This window comes from Pteronotus mesoamericanus, unplaced genomic scaffold, assembly GCF_021234165.1.
Source record: "Pteronotus mesoamericanus isolate MK-2021 breed Mesoamerican mustached bat unplaced genomic scaffold, CSHL_Meso_final contig_90, whole genome shotgun sequence".
Taxonomy (NCBI): Eukaryota; Metazoa; Chordata; class Mammalia; order Chiroptera; family Mormoopidae; genus Pteronotus; species Pteronotus mesoamericanus.
In genome coordinates, this window is record NW_026555277.1 from 37,639,517 (window position 1) to 37,665,711 (window position 26,195).

A 26,195-nucleotide genomic window follows, 5' to 3' on the forward strand; every position below is an offset into this window, starting at 1 on the left:
AATTTTGTCCCTAGAGTGAACTGTCACAATAGCATGCATATATTTTCTGGCTTTGTAGCCAGATAGTGGCATGGGTGTAAACATTGGTTAATTTTAAGAGAGGAGTGAGGTATTCCTTCTGGTATCACGTCACATCACCTACTTATACCAAGATTTTAATTTCTAATTGAAGGTTTACACATGATATGCCCATTTTTACTTTTTCTATGTTTATTTAATAAAAGACATAATGAATAAAAGAGAATCCTGTGCTGAAATATACTCTGATTCTCTCTCCCCTATTTCTTTCTCTGTCTCTGTCTTTCCATATACACACAGATGCACACACTCACACACAAAAAGGAACACAAAGATGCCCATATATATCTTTATATACCTATATAAACATATAAAAACAAAATTGACACCAATAGCAAATGAAATGAAGAAAAGTCAGCCTGAGGTTAAGAAAATGCAAGCCAATGGTAATATGTCACCTCAATCATCTAGTAGTTATTAGTGAAAATGAAGACATATTAAATCTTGATCACTAATAGGTAAAGTGTCTGATACCCATGAAGAAAATGTACCTAACTTTCTAGGAACTCCAGGTTAATCTCAAACAATTGAAAATCAGCTTTTAAGAACAGATACTGGCAACTTGCATAACAAAATTACACAACATCAGTGTAAGCAGAAATGAGGAAAGATCATCCTAAATTATTAACAATGAACTATACATTATTTTAACCTTCCTTTTTTTCAGGTACTTATTCTTCTCTCATTCCTGATCATTCTTACTCTGATATTAATAGATAACAAACGGTTTAAATGGGTACAAAGAAGAAATAGTAATAGTAATGATTATGATGGTAATAACTCACTGTGATACTGTGGTTTGTGATAAGAAATATACATTTTGTTTGTCCATAGTTCTTAGCTCACAACTCCCAGTACTCTTAGAATTCCCTAAGTACTTTTGGACAGCACCTTAAGATGGGGACATGTTGCCAGGAAAATCAAGCATGTTGTTAGAAGGTTGGAACTTCAGTCTCTTCCTCCAGACCTCTGGGGATGGGAGAGAGATTGCAAGTTGAATTAACTGCTGGTGGCCAGTAACTTAATCAACCATGCCCAGGTAATGAAGCCTCCATATACATCCAAAGGACAGGGGTGAGAAAGCCTTGGAATTGGGGAACACACGGAGATGTGGGGAGAGTAGTACATTAGGAGAGCGTGGAAGCTCCGCGCCCTTTCCCCACTCCTTGCTCTTTGCATCTCTTCCATCTGCTGTTCCCTAGTTGTGTCCTTTTGTAGTAAATCAGTGATCTAGTATGTAAAATGTTTGAGTTCTGTGACTCACTGTAGCAAATTAATAAAAAGAAGGGTTTATTGGAGCCTCGAATCTGTAATGGGTAAGTGAGAAGCACAAGTAGTGTCTGAATTCCAAAGTAGAGGACAGTCTTGTAAGATTTTGAAACAGTTTTGAAGTTGCTTGTAATTCGTTATACACCATGTTCAAAACTTTGCATGCATTAGCTCATATAATAATCAAGTAAACTGTTACATAGGTAGGACTGACATACTTATTACAATAAAAAAAAATCTAAGGTATAAAATAGATTTCTTATATTTACTCAACCAAGAAGTGAAGCAGATGAAATAGAAAAAGGAGAGAGCAAAGTAGAATGGTATTTGTTTAATGCTTACTATCTCCTATATGCCAGATATGATTTTAAAGAAATTGTGTATGTTATTTTAATTTGAATCATCCCCAAAATTCTGAAAATAAGGACACTTGGAGAAGTTAAAGAGCTTGTTCAAATTCATAGAATTAGTAGATGGCCCGCTAGGAATTTTAAAACCAGAATAGTCTTATTCTGGACCACATGCTAGGTTATGAATCCACTTAGGAAGTCTTTGCTTTAATAGAGCATTTGGAGGTAGGAGAGGGAAGCCCCTCCCACAAGAGTCTCTGTTGAGCCATAAGAAGGGCTCTGTCAGTGTGCTGAGATGAGGGCTAGGTGGTCGGGCCAGCCCTGCCTCCTTCCTCTTGCCAGCGATGCCTCTGTTGTCCATGACATATCCCGTATTCTAACTTTGGCTGTGCTCTTTCAAACATTATAACTTCTTCTTTTTAAAGGTTAGAGACAGTTTGCTTAACATATTGGAAAAATCATGGGTTCATGCCTTGGTACTGTATGAATAGAAGCAAGAAACTTTTCTGAGTTATTTATTTTTTAGTAAAAAATAATAAGTGTGATTGTGTTGTGAGGATCCGAGATAATTTTACAAGTGAGCCCTTCTATTTTGCTCTAACTGTCATCATTTGTAACCAGATTATAAAGAAATCTGAATGTGATAGGTTGAGACAGAAATGGGATTGAAATGGGGACCCCCTAGGAGCGTGGGTCAAGGGCTGAGGGCAGAGATTAACACGCTGATGCTGAAAAATTGTCTGCTCTTTATGTAACACCTGATGTCTGGAGAGCCAGGCATTAGGATACATTGCAGGTGCACAGTGAGTGCTGCTATGGCATAGCAGAGAAGGACCACCATGGCTGCCCTTACAAGTGGGGAGAACAGATAACCGTGAATCCATTAAAAAGAAACAATTTTGCACCTGGGAAAGTCAACAGTCATTATTAGATAGACTGTCTTCAGGAAGCAAGTGTCCCAGATGACAGACAAGGCTAGGTTTCAGAAGCAAAACTCCACGCTCTAATCCAGGTGATTGAAGGAAGCCTTGCAAATGAAAGGCAGGCTCATGGTTCTTAGAGGAGCTCGGATCCCAAATCACTGCCTTGGACAGAGACCGCATTAATCATGTTTGTAACTTCTGCAAATTCGATCCTTTAGCATACACCTTATACATATATGCAGACATCCCTTGTATGAATAACCCAATAATGTTTGAGTCATCCTGCCTTAACCTCCTTCTTCCGCATTGCTATTCCCTTCCCTGTCTCCCAAAGTATCTTCCTTCTGATGGTATGCTTTTCAAATACAGACTAAGCAGTACAGAACCCACAACCCCGATCACCCTTGTATCAGGTTCTCACACTCCATTCCACTGTGCACCAGCCTTAATCAACCCAGGGCCAAGTTACCAGACAACCAGGGGTCCTCTCTGTGCCCCAGAGCCCAGTGAAAATCATTTTAACTAGTCATTCCTAAGACTGCTTACCCTGCTTCTCCCATTCCTCCCCACAGAAACCACAGTAAAACTGTTGTCTACAGTGCCCTGCCTCCCTCCTCCTTGCAGTCGGAGCAGTATTTCCCTGTGGTCTCTGTCACTGGGAGAAATAAAATACCTTTTCAAAGGCATTTGTTTCTTGTTGCTCATACAATACCTCAACTTTTCTATCAATATACTACGTTTTAAAACAGGTCCATGTTCTGGACACAAGATAAAACGTCCATTCCCAATAAACGGTGCATAAGGTATCTAGGGATAAGGTAGAAATCTAATTTTTAGCACTGCTATCAAAAGCACCATCCTTCCTGCCTATGGCAGATGTTAGTCATAAGAACTAAAATGTCGGGGTCAAGGGAACATTATTTGAAAACAAAAATTTGGAGGGAGTTTTGATTTTTTTTTTAAGATTTTAAGTATTTATTTTTTTTAGGGAAGAAAAGAAGGAGAAAGAAAGAAACGTCAATGTACGGTTGCCTCTCCTACCGGGGATCTGGCCTAGAAACCACACCTGTGCCCTGACTGGGACTCAAAACGGCGACCCTTTGGTGTGCAGGCTGGCACTCGATCCACTGAGCCACACCTGCCAGGACCGGAATTTTGATTTTTTTTTTTTAAGTCAAGGGAGAGCACAAAGGCAGTCCCCCGCCACCACTAATTAACGCAGTCGAGTTTCCCACATTGGGGGGAACTCCAGGGCTCAGCACATCCGCAGCGCAATAGGTAAGCCGTGCCCTGCGAAAACCACCTTCGTGGTCATGGCATTTCCCCTGCCAGATAAATATAAGAAATTTTGATTCTTAAACTTTAGGTTATGTCAGAAACACCTGTGGAGCTGACTAAATTAGGCAGATGGTATTCCCTCGCTTGATAGATTCCTGTTCAGTAGATGTTGCGTGTGGTTTAGGGATCTGTACAGTATAGCTTGGTTCAAGGTCAGTTACACCCCATAATTCAAGAGCCAGAGCATTGATGTGGGGCTTGACACCAGCCCTCTTGCCCTAACCCTGCCCTCAGTTTTTCTTCCATAAGTGAGGGCTAGAAATTAGAAGTCCCCTAAGAATCAAATACAAGAAAAATATTTACTGGAATGAATGCTGATCAAGTATTTTTATGTCCTTCACGACTGCATTTTCTTTATTGTATATTCGCTTTTATTTTGCACACATATACTTGTTCCAGAACGATTTTTGAAAAAAGAAAAAAAAAAGGACAATATCCCATTGCCAAATCAAAGGACACAAAAAAGAAACACACTTACAGTGGCCTGTTGTTTTTCTGCCTTCTCAGATGTCTCTTTCAGTTGATTTTGCAGGGCCTCCTGGAGAGACTTCATTTGTTCTCTAGTTTAGTAGGAAACAGAGCACAAGAGAGACATAATATAATTCTGTTATTTCCTGTGTACATAATGAAAGGAGGTTTTGCTGGATGCATACATTTGGGAAACAGATAACAAGAATCGAATAGAGACAGAGTTAAGCACATGGGGTATAATCCAGGGTTCTGGCAATAAAGGGTTTTTTTCTCCCATGCAAGCAAGCATTAAAAGCAAGCTATATTTCAAGGAAATTGCCTTGCTATTGTGTCTTATAAGAATCCCACTGTGTGAATCACCTGTGAGCTGCACAATGTGTTAAATTAAATCAATATAATAATTAGTGTTGAAAAGCTAATTTTAGTGACGGCATGCCAAGGTGTGAACATGTTATTTGGGGAAAATGTTACAATAGGTTGATAATAGGATAAAATTAGTCTTCCTTTCTGATGCTCTTAATTGATTAATTCTCCAGCATTGTACTTTAGACATCCATTATAAAGCCTGAGACTTTTTATAAAAACAAAAAGAAAAAAGACACTTCTAACTTGACGGTTGCCTCATTTATTGGTGATAATAAAATAAATACTTGTCTGCATATATAAAAACATTGTTTCTCAAACTCATTAAATACATATGAACCCTGTCCACTTGTTAAAGGTATAAATATTTCCATAAATATTCATTCTTTTCAAGGGTTTAGACTTTAACAATTTATGAGAGATTGTGTTATCATTTTTAATTTTATTTTTCAATCATATTTACATTGAATATTATTTCGTATTAGTTTCAGGTGTAGAGCATAGTAGTGAAAGAGGGTGAAGGGATTAAGAAGTAGAAATTGGCAGTTAGAAAATAGTCACAGGGATGTAAAGTACAGCATAGGGAATAATATTGTAATAATGATGTATGTTGCTAGGTGGGTACTGAAAATATTGGAGAAAACACTCTGTAAAGTATATGATTGTCATATTATCTTTCTGTGACTTAGTTTTATCTCCTCAGCTATCACTTCAAAAAGTTCAGGTAAGAGTTGATGTGTCAGAGAGTGAGTATGTGTGTGTTAATTTTGCCTCAAGGAATAAACTCTTTCAAACAGAAACCTTTCTAGTCTTACTAGCAACCAAAGTAATTTAAAATTCCCAATCTAGTTCCAAAAGACTCCATCTGGAACCTTGGTGTGTAACCACAATACAAACACTAGGGCCTAAGAGAGGACCCTCTTAGAGTCATGTTTTAAATCTACAAAATGGGCACAATAATAGAACTATTATTGTTCATGGAGTCGCCTACTATGAACAATGGGATTTAATGATGTCCCCAGTTTTATTGCTTTAGAAATTCTTATGTCCCAATTTCAGTTTCAGAAATATTAATGAGAGTCAGTGTGATTGTTAAAATGAATTTGGGCTTTGTCAAAGCAAAATACGATCAAAACAAGTTATAAAATAATTACAGTCATTTGGTTCTTAGATGATTTATGCTTGCTTGAGTAAAGTTTATATATAACATGCTTTTGCTTAAAGTGGATTTTAAATCTCAGCTCCCATTACTTCCTCAAAGCAGCTTCATTTTATCAGAATTTTTTCATATATGAACATTTAAAATTCGGGCTCCCATTATCATTTCTGGTATTTTCCACAAAGAGCACTTATGATATTAACATAACACAACACAACATAGCAGTAACATCTATATATAGTAGGCCTATGATGTAAGAGGGACATCAAATTATGATATATTTAATATAAAAAACTGATGTAGAGTGAGGTGGTAGAATTATAATCTGGAGCCTATGTGCTCAAACTGTAGAGAATCATTATACTAATGAGAGAGAGAGAGAGGAAGTTTCTATATCTTATCCCTAACACTCAAATCATCAACAAGCACCGAATAAAATACAGTCAAACTATTATATTCCCAATGGATTAAAACCAGTTTAGCAAAATGTTATAATTATCATTTTAATATTATTTTTGCATTTAAAACTATCAGCTTTTAATTTTTTTAGTTATTAAATGCTATATCTATATTTTAAATAATTAAATAATACATATTTTATAAAAATGTAAATATGTATATATTCAAAAATTCCCACATACTGACATCTATAGGCAATGTATGGGAAAAGAAAAAAATAGCTATGAAAGCTATAAACAAAAACTGGAGCAGTTAGAAGATTCTGTATATTTTCACGGCAAGGAAAGCTATCAGACAATGTCAAAGTGGGTCTTTTGAGTCTTCTGACTTTCTCCATCTCCTCCTCTGCCTTCTAGGATTATTTCTGCACATTCTTGCTGCTCTTAGGCTGGAGGTGGGCCAGCATATCGGTCTCTCAGACTTGCTAATCCATACACCTGTGAAAGGTGATTCCTGACTTGCTCATGCAACTTAACAGTTACAAGGAATCTTAAAGGACAGCTGTTTCATACATCTGCCATCCCAAATTCTAAACACACACACACACACACACACACACACACAGAGTCACTCCACAAGGAGGCTTTTTTTTTCAAGTGGTTACAGCTTGTATTATAAAAACCTCACAGATGGAGAAGTTGCCACTACCCCGGGCATGCTTTTCATTTTCAGAGAGTGCTATATTGTAAAATCCTTTTAGTACACAGAGTCCAAAACTGCCTGCTAGGAACGAATCTCCATCCACCAAACACTAGAGACAATAAAATGTTTTATATTAGCTTTATCTCAACAGTCTTTCAGAATCTTTAGGGTACTCCCTTGTCTCCCTGAGTCTCTGTTTTGTAGTTACATATACTCACTTTTCACATAGTATGTTTTAAAATCTTTTCAACAACCTGCAGCCTCTCTCTTCTAGCAGTATAATCTAGGCTGTCTAAACATTTCTGAAAATCTAACACTCAAAGAGTCAATGCAAAAACCCTCTCCCTCCTCACCCTCTCTCCCTCATACATACATATAAAAGCATGCACATATGCTCGCGCGCACTCGCTCTCTCTCTCTCTCTCTCTCTCTCTCTCTCTCCAGAAATGATCTGCTCTCTCCACATGATCATTTATGGCCACCTCATATCCTCTGAGGTTAGTCTAGTTTCAGCTACACAGAGCTACTGATTGGTTGTCTCTTGGTTATATTCCTGAAAGGTTATATTCCTGAAAGGTTATATTCCTGAAAGGTTATATTCCTAATAGAGTCAGTTGTTATTTCAGAGACTGCCTTTGAGCCAGTTAACTGTGGCCAGTGATGTCAGAGTCACATAAAAAGCATGACTTCTAAGGACTACTTTTCCAGAAAAGGCCCAGGTGGCAAGGCTACCAGAGGGCCAGGATTATCAATAGTTGGGTGCATAGCTACACCGCATCTACAACACACTATACTTTTTCTGACTCTAAATAATGTTTCTACATTTGCAATCAGTTAATATATTTTTATATTCGAAGATCATATTTTTCTTTTAGTCTTTATTAATATTTATTAGTTTGGAATGAGATACATAGCCATCTTCACATTCAGATAACTATGATTGCTATATGTCTCTCTTTTTTTTTTTTAATGGCCATTTATTTTATTTATTTATTTTTTTAATTAATTTATTTACTTTTTAAATACATTTGTCTCTGCCTTCCCCCCACCTCTTTCCCTTGCCCCCTCCCACCTTCCCTCCCTCAGCTCTTCCCCTTTGGTTTTGTCCATGAGTCCTTGCTATATGTTCCTTGACTTTCCCCTTCCCTTCCCCTTCCCTGCCCCCCCCTTCCCTCTTGTCTCTGTTGATTTCTTTTCCTTTCAGTGTTGCTGGTCATATTTTCCTTGCCAACAATGCAAAGAAGCAAGGAAAATATGATTGCTATATGTCTCTAAGTAAATGACAAATTTTTTTTTTTAATTTTAGGGGAAAAAAATCTTTGAAATTGCAATACCAAAATATCTGCCCCATATAACCCTCTCATTGAAAGACTTAGTCCATCGCCTGTTAGTTTCTAAAATGAACAAAATACGTAGATGTTGATTAAGAAATTCTTAATAAACCTAACCACATTTTTTCCTAGTGTGCCTGCATATTTCGTGCGTCATATACAAACAGCCATAGATAATTTACAACAATATTAGCAAACTAAAGGAACAGGCTTTTTCTTATCACCATCATGCATAAGGCTGTCTCCTCTCTACCTCTCCTGCAATAAACAAAGGCAGACGTTACTGCTCTTTCACTCTGTGGCCCTCAGTGTTGAACTCTCCCTGTCCTCTCCTCTAAGTTCTCCTTTCTCCACCTGCCCTATGGCTTTTCTCTTGCCCTGCACAATGCAGAATATTCCCCCTAAAATGCTTTTTAAACTTGTATCATTCTCTTATGAAGCTACCTAATTTGGGTTCCTTCCAATCTTGAAAAGTTTTTGTTGCTGTCTATGTACACAGCTTTATTTTCTGATGTTCTCTGACTTCCTCTGTGTTCCTTAGTCACTGCAACCCTCTCTGTGGAGCTGCACTTGCATTGCACAAAGGTCACTTCTGTTATTATGTTTCTGTTTTCGTCCTCTGCCATTGTGGAATGCTGACCAGAAAGTAATCACTTTCAGTGTCTCTTGGTCTATTTTGACTAGTTATTTCTACTTAAAGTGTTGTTTATAATTCTCCAACACTAATTCAATGAGCCACAAATAGTTGTATAATATTAAACGTACATATGTTAAGTTCAAACCATAATAATTTTAAATGATATACTTTTGGAAACATGTTCACACCAATATTTCTACAAGCTCTTTTTAACATTGAATTTGGGAAAAAATCATGTTCAATCATAATTTGATTTTAATAATAAAAATAGTGAATAAAGGACAATAGCTTTGATTTTAATATGTCATCAGCTCAATCCAAATATAGGCTGATGAGAGGTTTCTGAGTCAAGAGGCAAGGAGAGTGGAGAAAATATAAAATGCTAAGAAGGGACTGCATAGTGTAGTGTGTGTAAACCTTTAACCGCATTTTGCTTTGTGATCAGTAAACTAAAGTGAAAAGGTATGGCTATCATGTCAGAACACAGCAGAGCAAATTCCAATTAATACAGCTCTTAGCCAAGCACTTACACACTTTAAGCAACAGTTGTTAAATGAGTATAATAATACCCGCTTTAGAAGGAAATTGTGAAGGTGAAGCAAGGAAATGTACATAAACCATCAAGGAAATGTATAAAAAGTGCTAGCTTGTTTCTACCTTAAAAATACCCTTTTCTTTCAGAGCCATTTCAAATCACAAAGCTTTAATATTGCATAGAAATCCACCTCATAATACACTTCCTTCAAAAATAAACCAACACTAATTACACTGCATTAGTTCTATTTATATTGTTCCCATTCCTTACCACCCCCATCGTTATCACTATGATAGAGTTTTTATATTAAAAATTGGCTCACTCAGGTCAGTGTTATTGGATCTGTCTACTGATGGGCGGACTTATCAGGGTCCACCATGGGAGGTAACGTGGGAAGTGCTGCAGATCCTCGAACACTGGAATCCAGGCCTGCATCCCCATCACAAGGCAGTTTGTAAGAAATGCTAAATCACAAACCCCACCCTCCTTTTGATGTATAATAATCTGCATTGGAACAAGGTTCTCTTACATTCAAATGTAAGAAGATCAATAAATTAACACATTTAGAATGAACTGATTTTTTTGAAGCTTCTGAATAGAGCTCAACACTATGGAAAATAAAGATCTGAGGAAATGAAAGGAAAGCACAGTGTTACCTTTGTTTCTGACCTATTTCCAGAAGCTTCTGAACATCGGTTTTGGCAGATTTCTCTTCATTTTTCAAAGACTAAGAAGAAAAAGGGAAAAGGAAGTTTTATTCAAGTGATAAATTGAGGTTCACTTTTCTTTTGTCTGTATAGCACAAGGTGTGACTGCAATTATGCCTTGGAACTAGAATGTGTAAATGAGGTCATGATGTCTTCATGGTTCTAAGGATGCACACAGGAATTCATGACTCCAGGTGGTGCAAGTGGGTAAAGGGAATGAGCAGAGACTGAATCTCCAGAGGTTAAATGGAGGGGAACATGTAGGTCTCTTAATAAATGAATATAAAAATATATCTTCTGCTCTTTATTTGAAGCTTTACTGTGTCCTCTCTAGGCATATTAAACAACTCTAGAATAGTTTCTAGATATACAGGGGGTCATAAAAGCCCTCCCTGAATGAGCTAAGTAATAATATAATTCAAAATCAAAGCAGCCAAAAAGTATTTACCTGTTTGGAATTGTCTATTTATTATTTATGAGTAATGTGTTAGACTACAAAGAACTAGGGGCATGTAAAATTAACTGGTCTGAGCAGATAGGGTAGTAAGAATAAAAAAATACCACCTCAGTCATTAGACTTTATTTACTCTGGCAAATTCAACAATCACAGACCATGAATTAAAGCAGAAAAGTCCACTGAGCTTTCTTATTAGAGAGTCTGTCCCAGTAAGCCTTTCCTAAGAACTTTCTTACTTATACTCAATAAATTATTTAATAGGGTAACCTATTTTTCTTGATATTAAGAATTGAAACTGACAGGCAATAATATTGTTTGTAAAAAAAGAAGCTGTGACAAGTAGGGAATTGACAATAGCAAGAATGACAAGCACTTTGTTACTTAATATTTATTTAACAAATATCTATCTTGAATTATTCAGAGACAGGTACAAAAGCATGGTGTCTGCCTTCACAAACTTTCTAATCCAATGCTAAAAATAGGCAATATTCATAAAGTAAGATAAGCATTCTGATGGGGCTATGGTGGGCTGAACTTCAAATGAGAAAGTAATTCCCTAAAATGCCGGCTTTTATTATCAAGCAACCAATAAAAGAAGCTCTGCTTATTTGGGAAGAGCAGCTTCACATAAAATACCAAGAAAAATATGACACAGAAGTACAATGTGGGGAAAAGTCACCAAACTTGAGATTTAAATTTCAAAGTGCATCATGGTCATATGACTAAGTAGGTCATGAAAGATGTTTTTTGACTTCCTTATGTGAAAAACAGGGATGATAATTTTGAAGAACCTACTTTAGACAGTTAATGGAAAACTCAAAGGGGATAATAAATGTGTAAAAGCACTTGATGAAAAGTGCAATAAAAATATGCTTATTAATTCATTGACCATCTCTTATATTCTGGACATTTCAAAGAAAACTAAGATTTAAAAGGCCGGGTACTATCTTCAAGAAATTTAAGATTAAAAAAACAAACAAATAAAATATGAGATGCAGAAATGGAAATGTAGATATGTAGATGAGTGGCAGCAAAGCTAATGTAATTAGAAGAGCTGGAGTGTACTTGACTCTTATTTCCTCAGCAATATCCAAAGAAACAGATTATATTTCTTGGAAAAACATTTTTGGTTCATAAAAGGATGCTAAAGGTTGACAGACCTACTCATTAATCAGAGTAATCAAAATAATATTTATCGATTGACCTATATTAGCATCCCATTCTGATGCTATGATTATAGAGATAAACAAGACCTCCAAAGCTCCTGTCTTCAGGAAATCCCCTTGGGAGAAAAATATGTACAGTGGGCTACATGGTTATTCACTATGAATTTGAAACCTCGAATCACCATTTATTAGATGTATTTCCTTTGGCCTACATAAGTGTTGTTTCCTGATTTTACAAAGAGAATAACACTATCTTAATTCTGTAGAGAAGTTGTTAAGAAGGTTTAATAAGATAATAAAACAAAAACCACTTTGCACAATGATTGGCAGAAACTAAACAAAAGGTGTCTTAAAAACTGCAACTACATTTTGATTGTTACCCTTTCAAAAACGTAACTCCATGAAATTATTTCTATTAAGCAATTTTCTAAATTGTAATTAGATGTATTAACTTAGACTGCTGGTATATAGAGACTGAGTGTCCTGAGAATATTGTGAACATTGACCACTCATCAGCTTTTTACCATATGCTTCAAATATTCTCAAAGTGCCAGGTGTTTCATTCCTTGAGGAAGTGAGATGTCTTGACTATTCTTTGTAGCCTCATATAACAAGTGAATTTCTACCTGAGGATAAGGTATATCTATGGTATTAGATTCCTATGAAAATGAGCTTACGCCCCTTTTCATCCTAGTCAGTGCTTCCTTAATGTTCTGTGAATACTTCTATCACAACACTGTTATTCCTGCACTGTGGTCCTGATACCTGTCTCTCTGTCCTACCGGAGAGTGGATGTGTTTTGTTTCTTTCTTTTCACGTTCTCAAGATGTAATAGCTTCTGGGACAAGAGGTTGGGCATTGAATTCAAATACTAGTTGTGCTGCCTAACTATCTCTGTGCTCTCGATAGCTTATTAATCATTCTCTGTTTTTTTCTTTCACCTACAAAATGAAACTACTAATACACATAACATACTTGTCGGGTGAAAATTAAATAAGAACTGTAGAAAGAGTACCTAACACAAGACCTTGACCATGTTCCATAAGCTGTAGTAGTTACTGACACCATCATCACCCTCATCATTAGCATCACCATAGGAATAGAAAGCGTTGGACAATGGTAACTCCATGTGGTTCTGAAACAAGGTTCATTGCAATAGCTAATAGACAGGCTCTGGAGCCAGATCACTTGGATTTAATCTCTGGTTTCCCTTGTGACATTCTCAAATGAATGATCTTCTCAAAGCACAATTCCGCATGTATAGCAAGAAAAATCATGTTAATAGTATCTACCTCATAAATATATTATGAAAATTAAATTCCATAAAATGGCCAAAGCTTTTAGTGAACATCGTATATTCAATACATACAATGTTTAAGCTAAATATTAAAATATCATATATTTTAGAAATTTTTTCTTATCCTATATAAATCTTGTTTTTTTGAGATTTCACCAAGTGTGTTAATACATTTTTATAATGATACTCTCCTTTCAAGGCATTTACCCACTTTAATAATAGAGTTTATTAGAGAATCTTCAGAGTTAATCTTTGTGGGATTTAAATTTCTTTTCTAGGGAACATGCTTATAGTTATTCAGTTCTTGATAATTATTTTTCATCATTTCATAATATAAAAAACACAGGGGTCAAATTGATCTTAGAAACAGTGAGAAATTGATGGCTTCATGAAGCACACAATTTCTTCATTCCTGTATTTGCAAACCACAGATTCCCAGACTGAATTTCAATAGGCATTTCCTCTCAAAGCTCATAGAATAATAATCACTTTCATGGTCAAGCCCAGAAACATACTCAAAACTGGAAAAAAAAATTCAGGTGTCCACCAAGACATGTTAATCTACCAAGACAAACCAGATACCCCTCATCCTTTGCTGATAGGAAATCTAGTTTTCATCTCACCTGAAGGTTAACTTTAATTCCATCAAGCTCTCTTGATGTCTTTGTGAGTTGATGCAGGATGGTGCTTCGCTCCTTAAAGACTTCTTTCAGTTGCTTTTGTAGTTCTTCATAGTCCTGTCTAACACAGAAAGAAAGGGTGTGAGAGCCCCCTAATGCTTCCACTTTAGTCATAATCACAAGCCCTTGCATTTAAAGCAAAATCTAGAGTAATTGAAACCTTAATTACTAGGATGCTTTGTTCTAATTCTTTCATCAAAATGGGGAAAATTGAAAAACTATATAGGTTTACAACAAAGATTTTATTTTGCATTGAAGACTATCCAGGCTACAGAGAATTTCCGGAACAATATTGTACATCGTTTACATGTATAACATATTTTATCAGGTTCCTATCAGGACAAAGATATTTTCACGACACCAACACACTTTTTTCAAAGACCCTTGAAGTTTTACAACAAGAGGTATGATTTGTGCCAATGGATCTTGAAGACAGAGCCAGGTCCTGACAGTGGGAGCTGGGGGAAACTCCGCAGTAGAGCCAGATCAGAACGCAGGGGCCTTGCCTCACCTCTGGTTTGTAGGGAAGGAAGTCCATTGAAAAGGCACCCTTTCCAAACATGTCTAAGATTCTCTATTGCTATTAAAGAGCTATTGAAAAATACACTAAAATATCAATAAAAATTAGGCAATAAATATAGTGAAATTTGAGCAGACTTGTTAACAACTACCATTAAAAAACATTTATGTCAGTATCATGCATATATACATATATAATTTTTCCATTTTTCTCATGTAATCTTTATAAGAAAATACAGGTATGTATTGTAATTTTATTTAAGAAAAGAAGAAGAAGTAAGTTCAGAGACATTAAGTTACTACCCTAAAATTCTATTTAAGGAATGAATGTGTGTGCATGCCTGTGTAGCAGGGGAATATAGTCAAGGAAATAGATAATTGCCAGTGTAACTTAGAATTATAACAGATTGTGGGAGGTTAAAATGATTAATTGGAGCACATAAGAGAGATGGTAATCCAGGGAAAACTTCCTGGAGAAAGTAATATAAAATACATGAGGTGGTCCTTGAAAGATAAGTAGAAATTAGCTATATTAAGTTGGAAAGCATGTGTAAATACTAATGAAAATGAGCGTACTGAATTAAAAACAAAGTGCATAAATGTCCAATGGTTTGGAGTTCTCATTAGGCAGTGGGAAGTTTGTCTTTGAAATGAGGATGTGAAAAGCATAAACAAAATTATGCAAGACTCTTAAGCAATGGGTAGGAGTTTGTGCATTTTAAAAAAAAAACAAAGGGAAGTAATTTAAAAGTTTTCCAGGGAGTGACATTGTCTGATTTATGTATGTTTTGGCAATATTCTCCTGGTTAAAAACTGGGGAGTTAATTGGAAGGAGGAAATCCTGGAAAAAAGAAGTTACCCTGGCAATAATCCAGGGAAAAGATTGAGGCTGCCGAAATTAGGTTAGAAGCAGTAGAGACAGGGAAGCTTGGACTAGTTTCAGCAAAACATGCAAAATTGAATCACTAACATATAATTAAAAAAATATTTTGTCTGTGTTGGAAGAGGACTTTATTTATTAATAATGCCATGTTTCTGGCTTAGGCAACTGTTGGACACAACCCTTCACTGAGAGAGAAGTCATAGGATCAACAGTTTTTCAGTGAAAGTTGAGTTAAAAAGTTTAAATTTAAAACTTGGAGGAAAATGGCCTCAAACTTTCTCACCTTTAGTTTCTTTATCAGTAAAATGCAATACTAACACTGACCTCAATCAGATCATCATGTGTTAAATGAAGCAACTTCTGTAAAGCTTTAAAACCATAGTAGGTAATTGATTTTAAAAATATAATATAAAATTTCTATTTCTGATAGATCTGGTAAATTTGCAGTCTTTCTGCAGAATTATAAAGGACCTGGGTCTATTAATGGCCTTAGTGATGATAAATGTGTCATCCACAATAGGTTTCTATTACCACTCTTTGCTTTTGTTCCAATTTTTAAATGTAGGTCTTGAGTACTCTTCACATTCTTCTTGTTTGAAGGAAATTGGAATGCCCCACTGTTATGAACTTTAATATTTCTCCCTGGTCTTCATATTTTCACTAATGAACAGTAATCAGCCAGTAATCAGAGAGTTATTAATGCCTCAGGTTTTCTTTCATCCCACCAGCACAGTCAAACAATGAATGGCGAGGCTCATTTTCATCTAATTCTAACGACACAACGTTATTTCATGCCTCAATTTATTTCTCTTGAATGTCACAATAAACACAAGTCTGAAATTATCTTAAGTCCCCATAATAAATCACAATGTTAGATAACATGCATTGATAATGTATTGCACGCATGACAATGTTACATATTTACATAGCTAAACTTTAGAACAGCCCTCTGAGATAAGCATTAGCATTAACCCCATTTTACAGTTGAAGATATTGAGTCATGGGGATAGTAACTTGCAGGAACAAATTTCTATTTTGAAAGTGATGTATCAGTCAGCCCTCAGTGTCCAATGTCTCAGTCATTACACTGTAAGAATGCACCTAACGGTCCGAAGTTTATTGCAATTAAACATCCAACATACCTATCACAGAATTTATTGTGTATTACTTTTTTCTTCACTGATATATATATGAAGGAAAAATACACATATTTTTTCTGTATTGGATTTATTTGTCATTTATTAGTTTCCATTTAACAAAATTATGAACAGGATTGCCTTTCTTATTATTTATAATCATTTTTTAAATCCATTATTATATTTGGCCTTCAATCGACTTCCTGAGGAAAAGAGAACCAATTTAAATTCCTTTATTTTCTGGTAAATGCACTGCAAACCATGAAGAAGATATAATTTATCAGGAAAATACAGCCAGAAGTGTTAATAGCACCACCCTAGATTCAATCATTCAAGGTCCTTACAAAAAGGGAAGCCTTTTATCACCAATGAAACATTGGTTAGCATTTATGAAATTTTCTTTTATTTACACATGAGTGCATGTTTATATTATAATTCATTTTATATTTTTCCATAACATAAAACAAAAAATGTGATCCTCTACATTTTTGTTGTGTAACTGCTTTGTACTTCTTGGAGCTCTTTCAATGTCCATATATATTAAAACCCATTATGCAGCCCTGGCTGGTGTGGCTAAATGGACTGAGTACCAGCCTGAGAACTGAAAAGTTACTGGTTCGAATCCCATTCAGGGCTCATGCCTATGTTGTGGGCTGGGTCCCCAACTGGAGATGTGCAAGAGGCAACCAATCCATGTATCTCTCACACATTGAAGTTTCTCTCCCTCTCTTTCTCCCTCCCTTCCCACCCCAGAAATAAATAAATAAAATCCATTATGCACATACTTTAATATATTTTACCAGAGAATTTAGGGTGTTTTCAATTTTTCTTTCTCTCTTAAAAAGCACTAATGTCCATGTGGGCACAAATTTTTTTTCTTGAACATTTCTGTAACTTTTCTTCCTAAAAGTGGATATATTTCACTCTAAAATTAACATGTTAATTTTGATAAGCGCTAGTAAATTGCCTTACTATAAGCTGCTCTAACTTATACTTCTATTATAAGTATATTTTTATGTTCTCAGCGCAGTCATCTAAGCTGGAAGTTGTCTCCTTTCTTTATTTAATACTTGTTAATAACATGAGTGGAAAAAGATAACTTCTTCCTGGTACAATTTCCAGTCACTGCATTAGAGAGATTGATTATATTTTCATAAATTCACCACCTCCTATATTTCTTCCTTCATGAATTATCTATGCCTTTTACCCATTTATATTTTGGGTTAGTTATTATATTACTTTCCTGGGGTTTCTGTAACAAAGTAACCCCAGGATTAGAGGCTCAAACAACAGAAATATTTTTGTTTCACAATTCAAGAGGCTAGAAATCCAAAATCAAGTGGTTGGTATAATAGGTTCCTTAAGAGGCCTGCGGAGAAATGATCAGATCCCAGCCTCTCTCCTTGGCTTGCCGTGTCTATCTTCTCCCTATGTCTCTTCACAGTGTCTTCTCTGTGTGACTGTGCCTAATTTTCCCTTTTTACAGAAGCACCCTTCTTAGTGGTTTAGAACACACTTTAACAAGCTCATCTTAACTTGATGACTTCTGTAAACACCCATCTCCAAAAGATGTTACATCTCAGGAACCTGGGGTTAGGGCTGCAATGTAAGAATTTTGGGGAGGGTGCAATGCAACTCATAACAGTTATTTAGTGGATTGATGTATAGAAGCTCCTGCCAAGTACAGCTTTTTGTTCGTTGCCATTATATAGAAAATATTTCTCAAATCTGCTGTTGATATTTAAATTTCAGACCTCAATTTTTTCAAATATGTACATAGATAAACCTCCTTTATGGTATTTGGATTGCTCTTGCACAAGTAGATCTTCTCCACTCCAATATTGTTCTTTAAATGTGTTGGATGTTTATGAAAATATATTATATGTTAGTTGCTGCTAAGCTACTAAATTAATTTTAGGATATAATATTTTCTATATTTAGTAAAAAGTAGAAATATGATTTAGATAATGACAACCAGTTGTCCTAGAACCACTGGGACAATTGCTTCCCTGCTCATTTTTGATGTGAGCATGACACTTTTATGATGTGCCAAATTCATTTTACTGTATGTTTTGAATCTTCTATTCTCTGATGAATTTGTCTGTTGCAGTGCCATATCATGGTTTAATTATTAAAACTGCATGCTACATTTTTATATTTCCTAGATTTTTCCCCTATTGTTTTTATTTTTAGTTTTATTGACACAATTTCTCTATCTTTTTCTCCACGGTAAATTTTAGAATCAGCTTATCAATTTCATAAAAACTCCTACAGGGAATTTAATTGAAACTGCATTCATATTATAGTTATATTTAGGGAAATAGACAATAATAAGGCATCTTCTATTTCCAAACATAGAGTGTCTCAGATATCATCCTAGTGCTTTCCTAGGATTTACTGAATTTCTACAGTTACTTCACAGAGTTCTTACTCACTTCCTGTTAGATGGATTGCTATTGCTGTGGCTGGATTTTCTCCATTCAATTGGCTACTGGATTTTTTTTAAGCTATTTACTAAGTTGATCTTGATTCCAGATATCATATTAAACAAACCAATTAGTTACTTTAGTTATCCAATTGACTTGTGTTACTTTTTTGAAGTGGTAAGTGATATTTTCTTTGAATAATAATTGTCTTTGTTTTCGAATAGTTAGAACTTCTATTTCTTTTTATTCTTTGCTAATTGTACTGGCTAAGAGTACTGAAACAATGTTGATTAGGAAAAATGATGGCATTTCTATCCTGTCTGTGGCATTAAAATAGACAAATTAATTACTGGTATGTTTCCTCACTGAGTAAAACATATACGAATGTTCGCTGCAATTTCCAGGTGATACTATTTTGCCTCAGGCCACTATTTTAATAAAAATTTTATTGAGTTATAGTACACAGGAAAAACTGCACAATCCCAAGGGCTCCCTCATAAACTATCACAAAGTAAATATACAAAAGTTTTACAAATAGAAAAGGCACCTCAGAAGCTTTTTTTTGACCTCACACATTTATTACTCTCACTTTCCTCCTCAATTGTAACCAGTATTCTGACAAATACTGCCGTATAATCATTGGCTTCTGTTTGAAGTCCATGCAAAGGGAATCACAGGTTATGTCTTCTTTTGTGTTTGATTTGTTTTATACAACATGACATTTGTGAAACTATTTCACACTGTGTGCAGAAATAGCGTGTTAATTATTATCACTGCTTAATATAGAAGTGAATAATTATACTGCAATGCATCTACTATTGATATCCAAAATTATTTTATACATGTCTACACTGGAATCAATGTCCATTTCCTTCAAGGGATTTGTGTGCCTTATAAATTATTATATAAAATGTTGTCTTTTCATAAGCATGTGGAAATTTTTCTAGGGAGAGTGTTCATATTTTCGTAAGGGATCCAAAATGCTGATAACCCAGAAAAGTATAAGAACCACTGCTTGTGAGCACATTTCAGGCAAAATTACCTCTAAATTTTCCTGACTATTCCATAAAGATAGTGTGTCTCTATCAATTAGTCATATATTTCTATATATCTAGATATAGATAGATAGAGAGGGGGGAGAGAGAGAGAGAAAGGGAGAGAGAGAGAGAGAGGGAGAGAGAGAGAGAGAGATTTTTCTTTCATTTCAGCTTTGGAAAATATTTTTGTCTTTTTGGTAGAACACCAGATAAACTCAATGTCTTTTATTTAGGATTATATTATCATTGAGAAAGAAAGAGGTTGTTTCTTTTTAAACAGTCACCTCCAAAGTGAGGAGAGGACAAAGACAATAAAAAGCAGGTCAAATATATGGTGATGGAAGGCAAGTAGACTTTGGGTGATGAGCACACAATAGAGTATACAGATGTTGTATTATAAAGTTATATACCTGAAATCTGCATAATATTATTAACCAATGTTATCCCAATAAACGCAATTTTTTTAATCCATAGGGAAAAATCACATTCATCTTGATACAGTGCCTCCTATCTCACACTTCCTTCAAGGCATACGCACATAAATGGTAGGCATAATTATTGTTATGAGACATGGTTTTGCTCAGATACTGTTACATGAAAAATTACCGTAGTACCCGAATGACCTACAATGATGAATGTTATTTTTCAAACTCAGGTTAAAGAGTCATTGGGGTGTTTCTGCTTCAGAGTATGAATCGAATTCACATTTGTTCTACATATTTTGTTTCTGAATAAGCCTGAAGTGACAACAGTTATTTGAAGGAATTTCTTTACATAGTCATTAGCAGGAGAACAAGAGGAAAAGCAAAAAGAGATAAGCAACACTTAAAGTTTTTAATATGCCATGTCTTGAATGGTGTGGGGATTTCTATTCTGCCCACATGTGCAACAGGACAAATGGCTTAAATATCTTCTAAGAATTAATAATAAGCAACAGGCAAATCAATGGAAAAAGGCAAAAGACATAGATAGCTGTTATAAAAGATAATATGTAAGTATTCTCTATAGTGCTCACTTTATGGTCACCAGTAAAATGCAAATTATATCTAAAATGAGATACTATTCCATGAATACTAGGGTGACTAAAAATGTTTTTAAAAATATAATACTAGTGTTGACAACAATGTGAAACACCTGCAATACCCCCTTCTCCTACTCTACGGTTGAAGTGCAAAATATTTTGGCAGTATTTACTAAAGTTGAACAAAGGCATGCCTATAACAGAGCATTTACTTTCCTAGATATATAACCAACATACATGTACTTACATGTTAAAAACAAGACAAATGAGGTCTGTCCAGGAAAAAAATCCAACCATTGTTAATACGAAGTCTGTACAAAAAGTATCCACCCATGCAGAGACATTTATTGAACAAGATACAAAATGAAAGAAACGTTGTACATAGGACAGTGATGCCTCAGTCCCCTTAAAAGTGGGCACCTTGGGACCTCACACAATTCTTTCAATTGCCACTGGCTGCCCCATTGTATTTTCCTGAATCTCATTGATGGTCTGAAATCTCTTCCCTTTCAAGGGTGATTTTAGTTTTGGGAAAAGTCAGGGTGCCAAATCTTGGCTTAGGGGGTGCAGAGTCACCTGGGCCATTTGATGTTTCACAAAAAACTCTGCGTGAGACATAATACATGAGCAGACGTGTTGTTGTGATAAAGCTGCCAATCACCAGTTACCTAAAACCACGGCCTTCTGAATCATCCAAATAGTTTCTGCGGAGAAATATTCAAGCTTAACACAAAATTTGAGGCAGATTTGTTGCTCTGCTCACTCAATCATTTTGAATGTGATGACCACACAGTACACATGGTCACTGAAGGACGTCTACTGCCCCCGCTACCTGGTACAGTGAAGTCGTCATTGTTCACACATGCACATTCCAGTCCACTTGCCTTGGCTGCTGGTTACATTGAGTTGCACAAACCTTTTCATTATATTAACAATGGCTGGACTTTTTCTGGACATACCTCATAGTTTCTGCTCTCATGGAGTCCTTAGTCTAAAAATGGTAGGTACAAACATATAATTGCAATAATATGTGATAAATTTATGCTAAATATATTTTTAAGTTCAGTGATGGTAATAGGGTGGGTTGTACTCTAATAAATAATTCAAGTGATAGAAATCCTTTCTGATTAAAGAAATCCATACCAGAACAAAGAAAAAAAAGGCTTGCCTACTTTATATAATAGTAGAAAATTTCAGAAGGGCATTCTACAGTAATGGGATAGAATGTGAGACTGCCAATCACAAGGAAAAATAGCCTTGCCAATAAACTGTAAATGTGTTAAGTTTTTATTAACTTTATGTATCTATACAGAAATAGATTTCACTAGAGAGGACTCCATGGCTTTGCCTTCTGTTTCATACATGAAATGAATCTTCTGTTCAGTGTTTCTGACTGATAAGAATTATATTGATTCTTCAAGCCTCTTGGTTTGAGACATTTCGGATCTTGCCATTCTGAAAATTGCTTGTAGTCAGATACTGTAAGGTTGGGTGTGTATGTGTGATGGGAGGGAGCAGATCTATAAGGCCTGCATGATATTTCTGATTCTACAAAGGGAAAGCTCCAAAGACACTTTAAAATAATAAAACCATCTTCCATTTACACTAATCTTTTCCTTCAAGACTCACAGTGGTTCAGATCTCTCACTCCACTGATTTTCTCTCTCACTCTGGAAGACGTGGGCAGAGGCCTATTGAAATGTTAAATGGATCTGACCCCAGAAATGATAATCATAATTAACTTAGGGGCAATAGAAAATCCTCACCAAAGGAGTGATTTCTCTTACTTTCCAAGGTGGGAACATATAACAAGAGGATTAGACTCGGGTTCATGTTTACTTAAACATTTCATGTTCTAAAGAGCTGATAACCAGCCACTGAGAGAGGCAAACACTACAGCAGCTGTTTAATCCACAAGTTCTCCATATACCCACTGCTGGCCAACAGAAAGAGCCACTAAATTCTGCCCTCAATTCCTATTTCTCCTTATTGCTTTTGAGGTCCCCACATATAAACAGGGTGATACTTGCATTAAGAATAAAGGTGCAATGGAAGGCTGTGTGCATTTCTACTTATTAGGAATCCTTTGTACCAAATATCCAGGATATATTGCGTACACATCAGCACAGGAGGCTTATATATCAAAAGAGTTTTTGATACATACTGGAACACTTGAAATAAAATTCTTCAAAAAGTATTAATAGGTATATGATAACAAAAACCATCGATCCAATTGAAAAAAAAATATTTTAACTCCTTTTAGTTTTATCTTCCTGATACTTTCCTTCATGTACTCTATATTCTAGTTACAATTATTTTGTTCCATTTCCTGAATACTCTGTATTCATAACTCCGTTTTTTGTATACATAGTTCCTTCTCCTGGAATGATGTTTAGACCCATTCTAACCAGATAAACTCTTCTTTTATCCATCAAGAATGTGGGGGAAGGCAGAGACAAATGTATTTAAAAAGTAAATAAATTAATAAAAAAAAAAAAAAAATAAAAAAAATAAAGAGAGAGGAAAAAAAAAAAAAAGAATGTGGTAGATACACTTGGTTGCCAGACCTTTAGCTGTTTCCTTCTCTCTTCTCTTTCGGGCAGAACCTAACTGCTCTCTCCCTTCAAATATGTGTAAGTTCAGCACAATTTCTCAGCCTCCATTGCAACAAGAGAGCCATGTCATGGAATAGATCTGTACAATGACAGGTAGGGTCTCCTGGTCTTTAAGAAATTATTTTTCTATTAACAAATTGAGATAAACAATATTTTGCAGTTTTAACAATGTTTTGCTTCCTACTTCTAAAGATGTGAAAATAATTTTGGAAACATAGCACACCATTGCCAAAGGTATATGAGAAGCTAGTTTGCTAAAGATGGATAATTTTGAAGTATAAAAACAGCATTGGTATGTACTAACATATCTGGGCTGCAGTACCAGCCCTAGAAGCTCCAACATGCAGACTTTTGGTTGTGATGCTATTAACTGTATTTTCTTTTTAAGTCTCTGTCAAGCTTGCAGGTAATTGCATCCGAATTCAACCTAATTATTACAAAGAGCATATTCTAGAGCACTGCCATTCATCATCTGTCCTGAGTGCCAGGAGTATCAGCATGGCCTGGGAATTTAATAGAAATGTGCATTATTGAAACCCATTCAGGGTTTCTGAATCAAATCTTATGTGGTTCTACCAGAATCACATAAGAATTCTGATTCTGGTAGAACCCAGATATTTGTTTCAACAAGCTGAATGGGTTTGGCTTAACAACCTGATTCTTGCAGGTCTGTAAGAAGGAGGAGCATTATAGACTGTCAGGGATTAGCAGTGTTTCTTAACAAGTGCTCCAAGTGATTCTCATGCACTGTCTCATTATATCAATTGCCTGAGTGTTTCTGAGTGCCTGGTGTGTAACCCAGCTTGTCTTAGGGCAGTAAAGTTTTCCAAAGCTGGAATGCACAGAGGTATAATATAAGATAGAACATTTTAGTGAAGGTATTTCACTTGACTATTTCTCATAACTGTACTCTCACTTCTATGTATCCTCATCATTTTCTTCCTGCATCAGTTTCTTCTCCTTATTTTATCTTCTAATACTACTAGTTTTCTAAGATACTCACCTGATCATGATGCTTCTTGAAAAAAGGTGCTTTTGCTACTTAGGACCCTGGAAAAGCTGACTCCAAACTTTTCTGGCTTGTCTACTCAAATTTGTACTAGCAATTATACTACAAACATTAACATACTGTACCATCTATTCTATCACTATGAAAATATGTACGTTAACACTTCATTGTGTTGATTTTTTTTATTCTCATTCTACAATGGTCTTGCTTTCTTTAAGTTTCTGTATAAATGTCAGCTAAACATCACTGACCACTTGCCAGCTCAGGTAAATCTAATTTATTGTTATTATCCTCTGTTCTCATACAATATTGCATGTATCTCCACTATAGTACTTATCACATTGCAGCATAATTTATGTAGACTTGGTTTCTGATTATAAATACAGTGCACATCTCTTTTAGAGAGAAATTATTCAGCAAATGTTAAAAAAAACTGGGAACTAACAAAATGAAACTTGACACATGGAAATTAGTAGTAGGGTGGGACACTTACAAAAAAAAATAAGGCTAGTTAAAAATTTTAAATACTGTATTGCTTTCTAGCTGTGCCTGGTGTTTCACTCCATCACTCCCCATAATTTCAGGATCCGTTTCATGTTAGTGATGCTTTGAAAAGCATTACGTGAAAGTGGTGCTGCTCTGTCTAGGACCTACACATGAGAGATTAGAGAACCAAGAAAGTAACATACGGAAGAGAGAAAAGAGCACCATGCAGTGTTTAGTGGAAACAAGGAATCTTAGTAACATTCTTAAAAGAGGTGAGAGACCTCGAGAGTCCTGGTGTTACTCAAATGGATGAGAGACATTGGATTTCAAGTCTTTGCATGGGATGGCATGGAGACACACATTTTAAAATTACTTATGAAAGAGAAGATCAAATGTCTTGGCAACTCCCACATCACTGAAATTTGTTCTAAGAAAAATAAATAGCTCTCAACATTCAATACACGTTATGTTAACATTTTATTCCCTCCCCCCTTATCTGCCCCAACTATTGGAAAAGTAATTATCATCATCATCCCCTTCATGAAAGCCTGCTATAAAGCAGGGCATTCAAATGCAGGGACTTTTCTATGCCTTACACTGCGGCTGTGCCTTTCTTCCTCTGGGGAAGAAGTGTCAAGCACAAGTCACCACACAGCTCACAGTGAACACTGTCCCACTGCCCAAGGAGGCCGTCTCACCTTGATCCGGGAGCGATGCAACACACTTACGAATCAAGGTGAACAGCAGTGTTGACTGGCAGCTATCCAGCTGGTGGAGGTCATTGGCAGCCTTGTAACCGTGAACGCTCCGCTCCTGTCCCCAGCTTTCCCGTTTGGAAGCTGGGGCAATTCACGCTTCATCTTGTCAGCAAGTTGTGACTGCAATCTCTTCAGCTGGCACAACTGTGTGTTTCTTTTTAATCAATGTTTCTCAATAAACATACACGGGGAAGCCTAATTTCAATAGATATTCAAACCAAGTATTTCAAGCCCTCAGTCTCAGATCTTAGAACACACTACTGGTTCCACATTCAAGAGTTTCATCACTTGTCTGGTAGACTACATATCTGGATTAATTAGTTTTTTACACCAAATAATACACAAGATTGGAAAGAATTAAGGAAAAATGAAATAGGACTTTGAAATGCTCTGCCATATGTCCTCTTTCCGGTTTCATTTATTTCTTTCCATGTCTCCTCCTT

The 26,195-nt window shown here is 35.7% G+C and overlaps 1 protein-coding gene and 1 non-coding gene across 4 annotated transcripts in view; both read right to left on the reverse strand.

Moving 5' to 3' along the window:
* LUZP2 (leucine zipper protein 2) overlaps positions 1-26,195 on the reverse strand; it is a 353,608-nt gene that overhangs the window by 164,304 nt on the left and 163,109 nt on the right. For 2 of the 3 annotated variants that reach the window (XM_054585982.1, XM_054585981.1), the window contains exons 2-4: positions 13,806-13,923; positions 10,212-10,282; positions 4,437-4,518 (exon numbers count right to left, since the gene is read on the reverse strand). In XM_054585982.1, the coding sequence (XP_054441957.1) occupies positions 4,437-4,518; positions 10,212-10,282; positions 13,806-13,923 (271 nt within the window). The remainder of the gene's footprint in view (positions 1-4,436; positions 4,519-10,211; positions 10,283-13,805; positions 13,924-26,195) is intronic. The other variant, XM_054585983.1, reaches the window with a different exon arrangement.
* On the reverse strand, positions 3,796-3,960 carry LOC129080794 (U1 spliceosomal RNA). Its single transcript, XR_008530201.1, has one exon. It is a non-coding gene; the product is annotated as a U1 spliceosomal RNA (small nuclear RNA).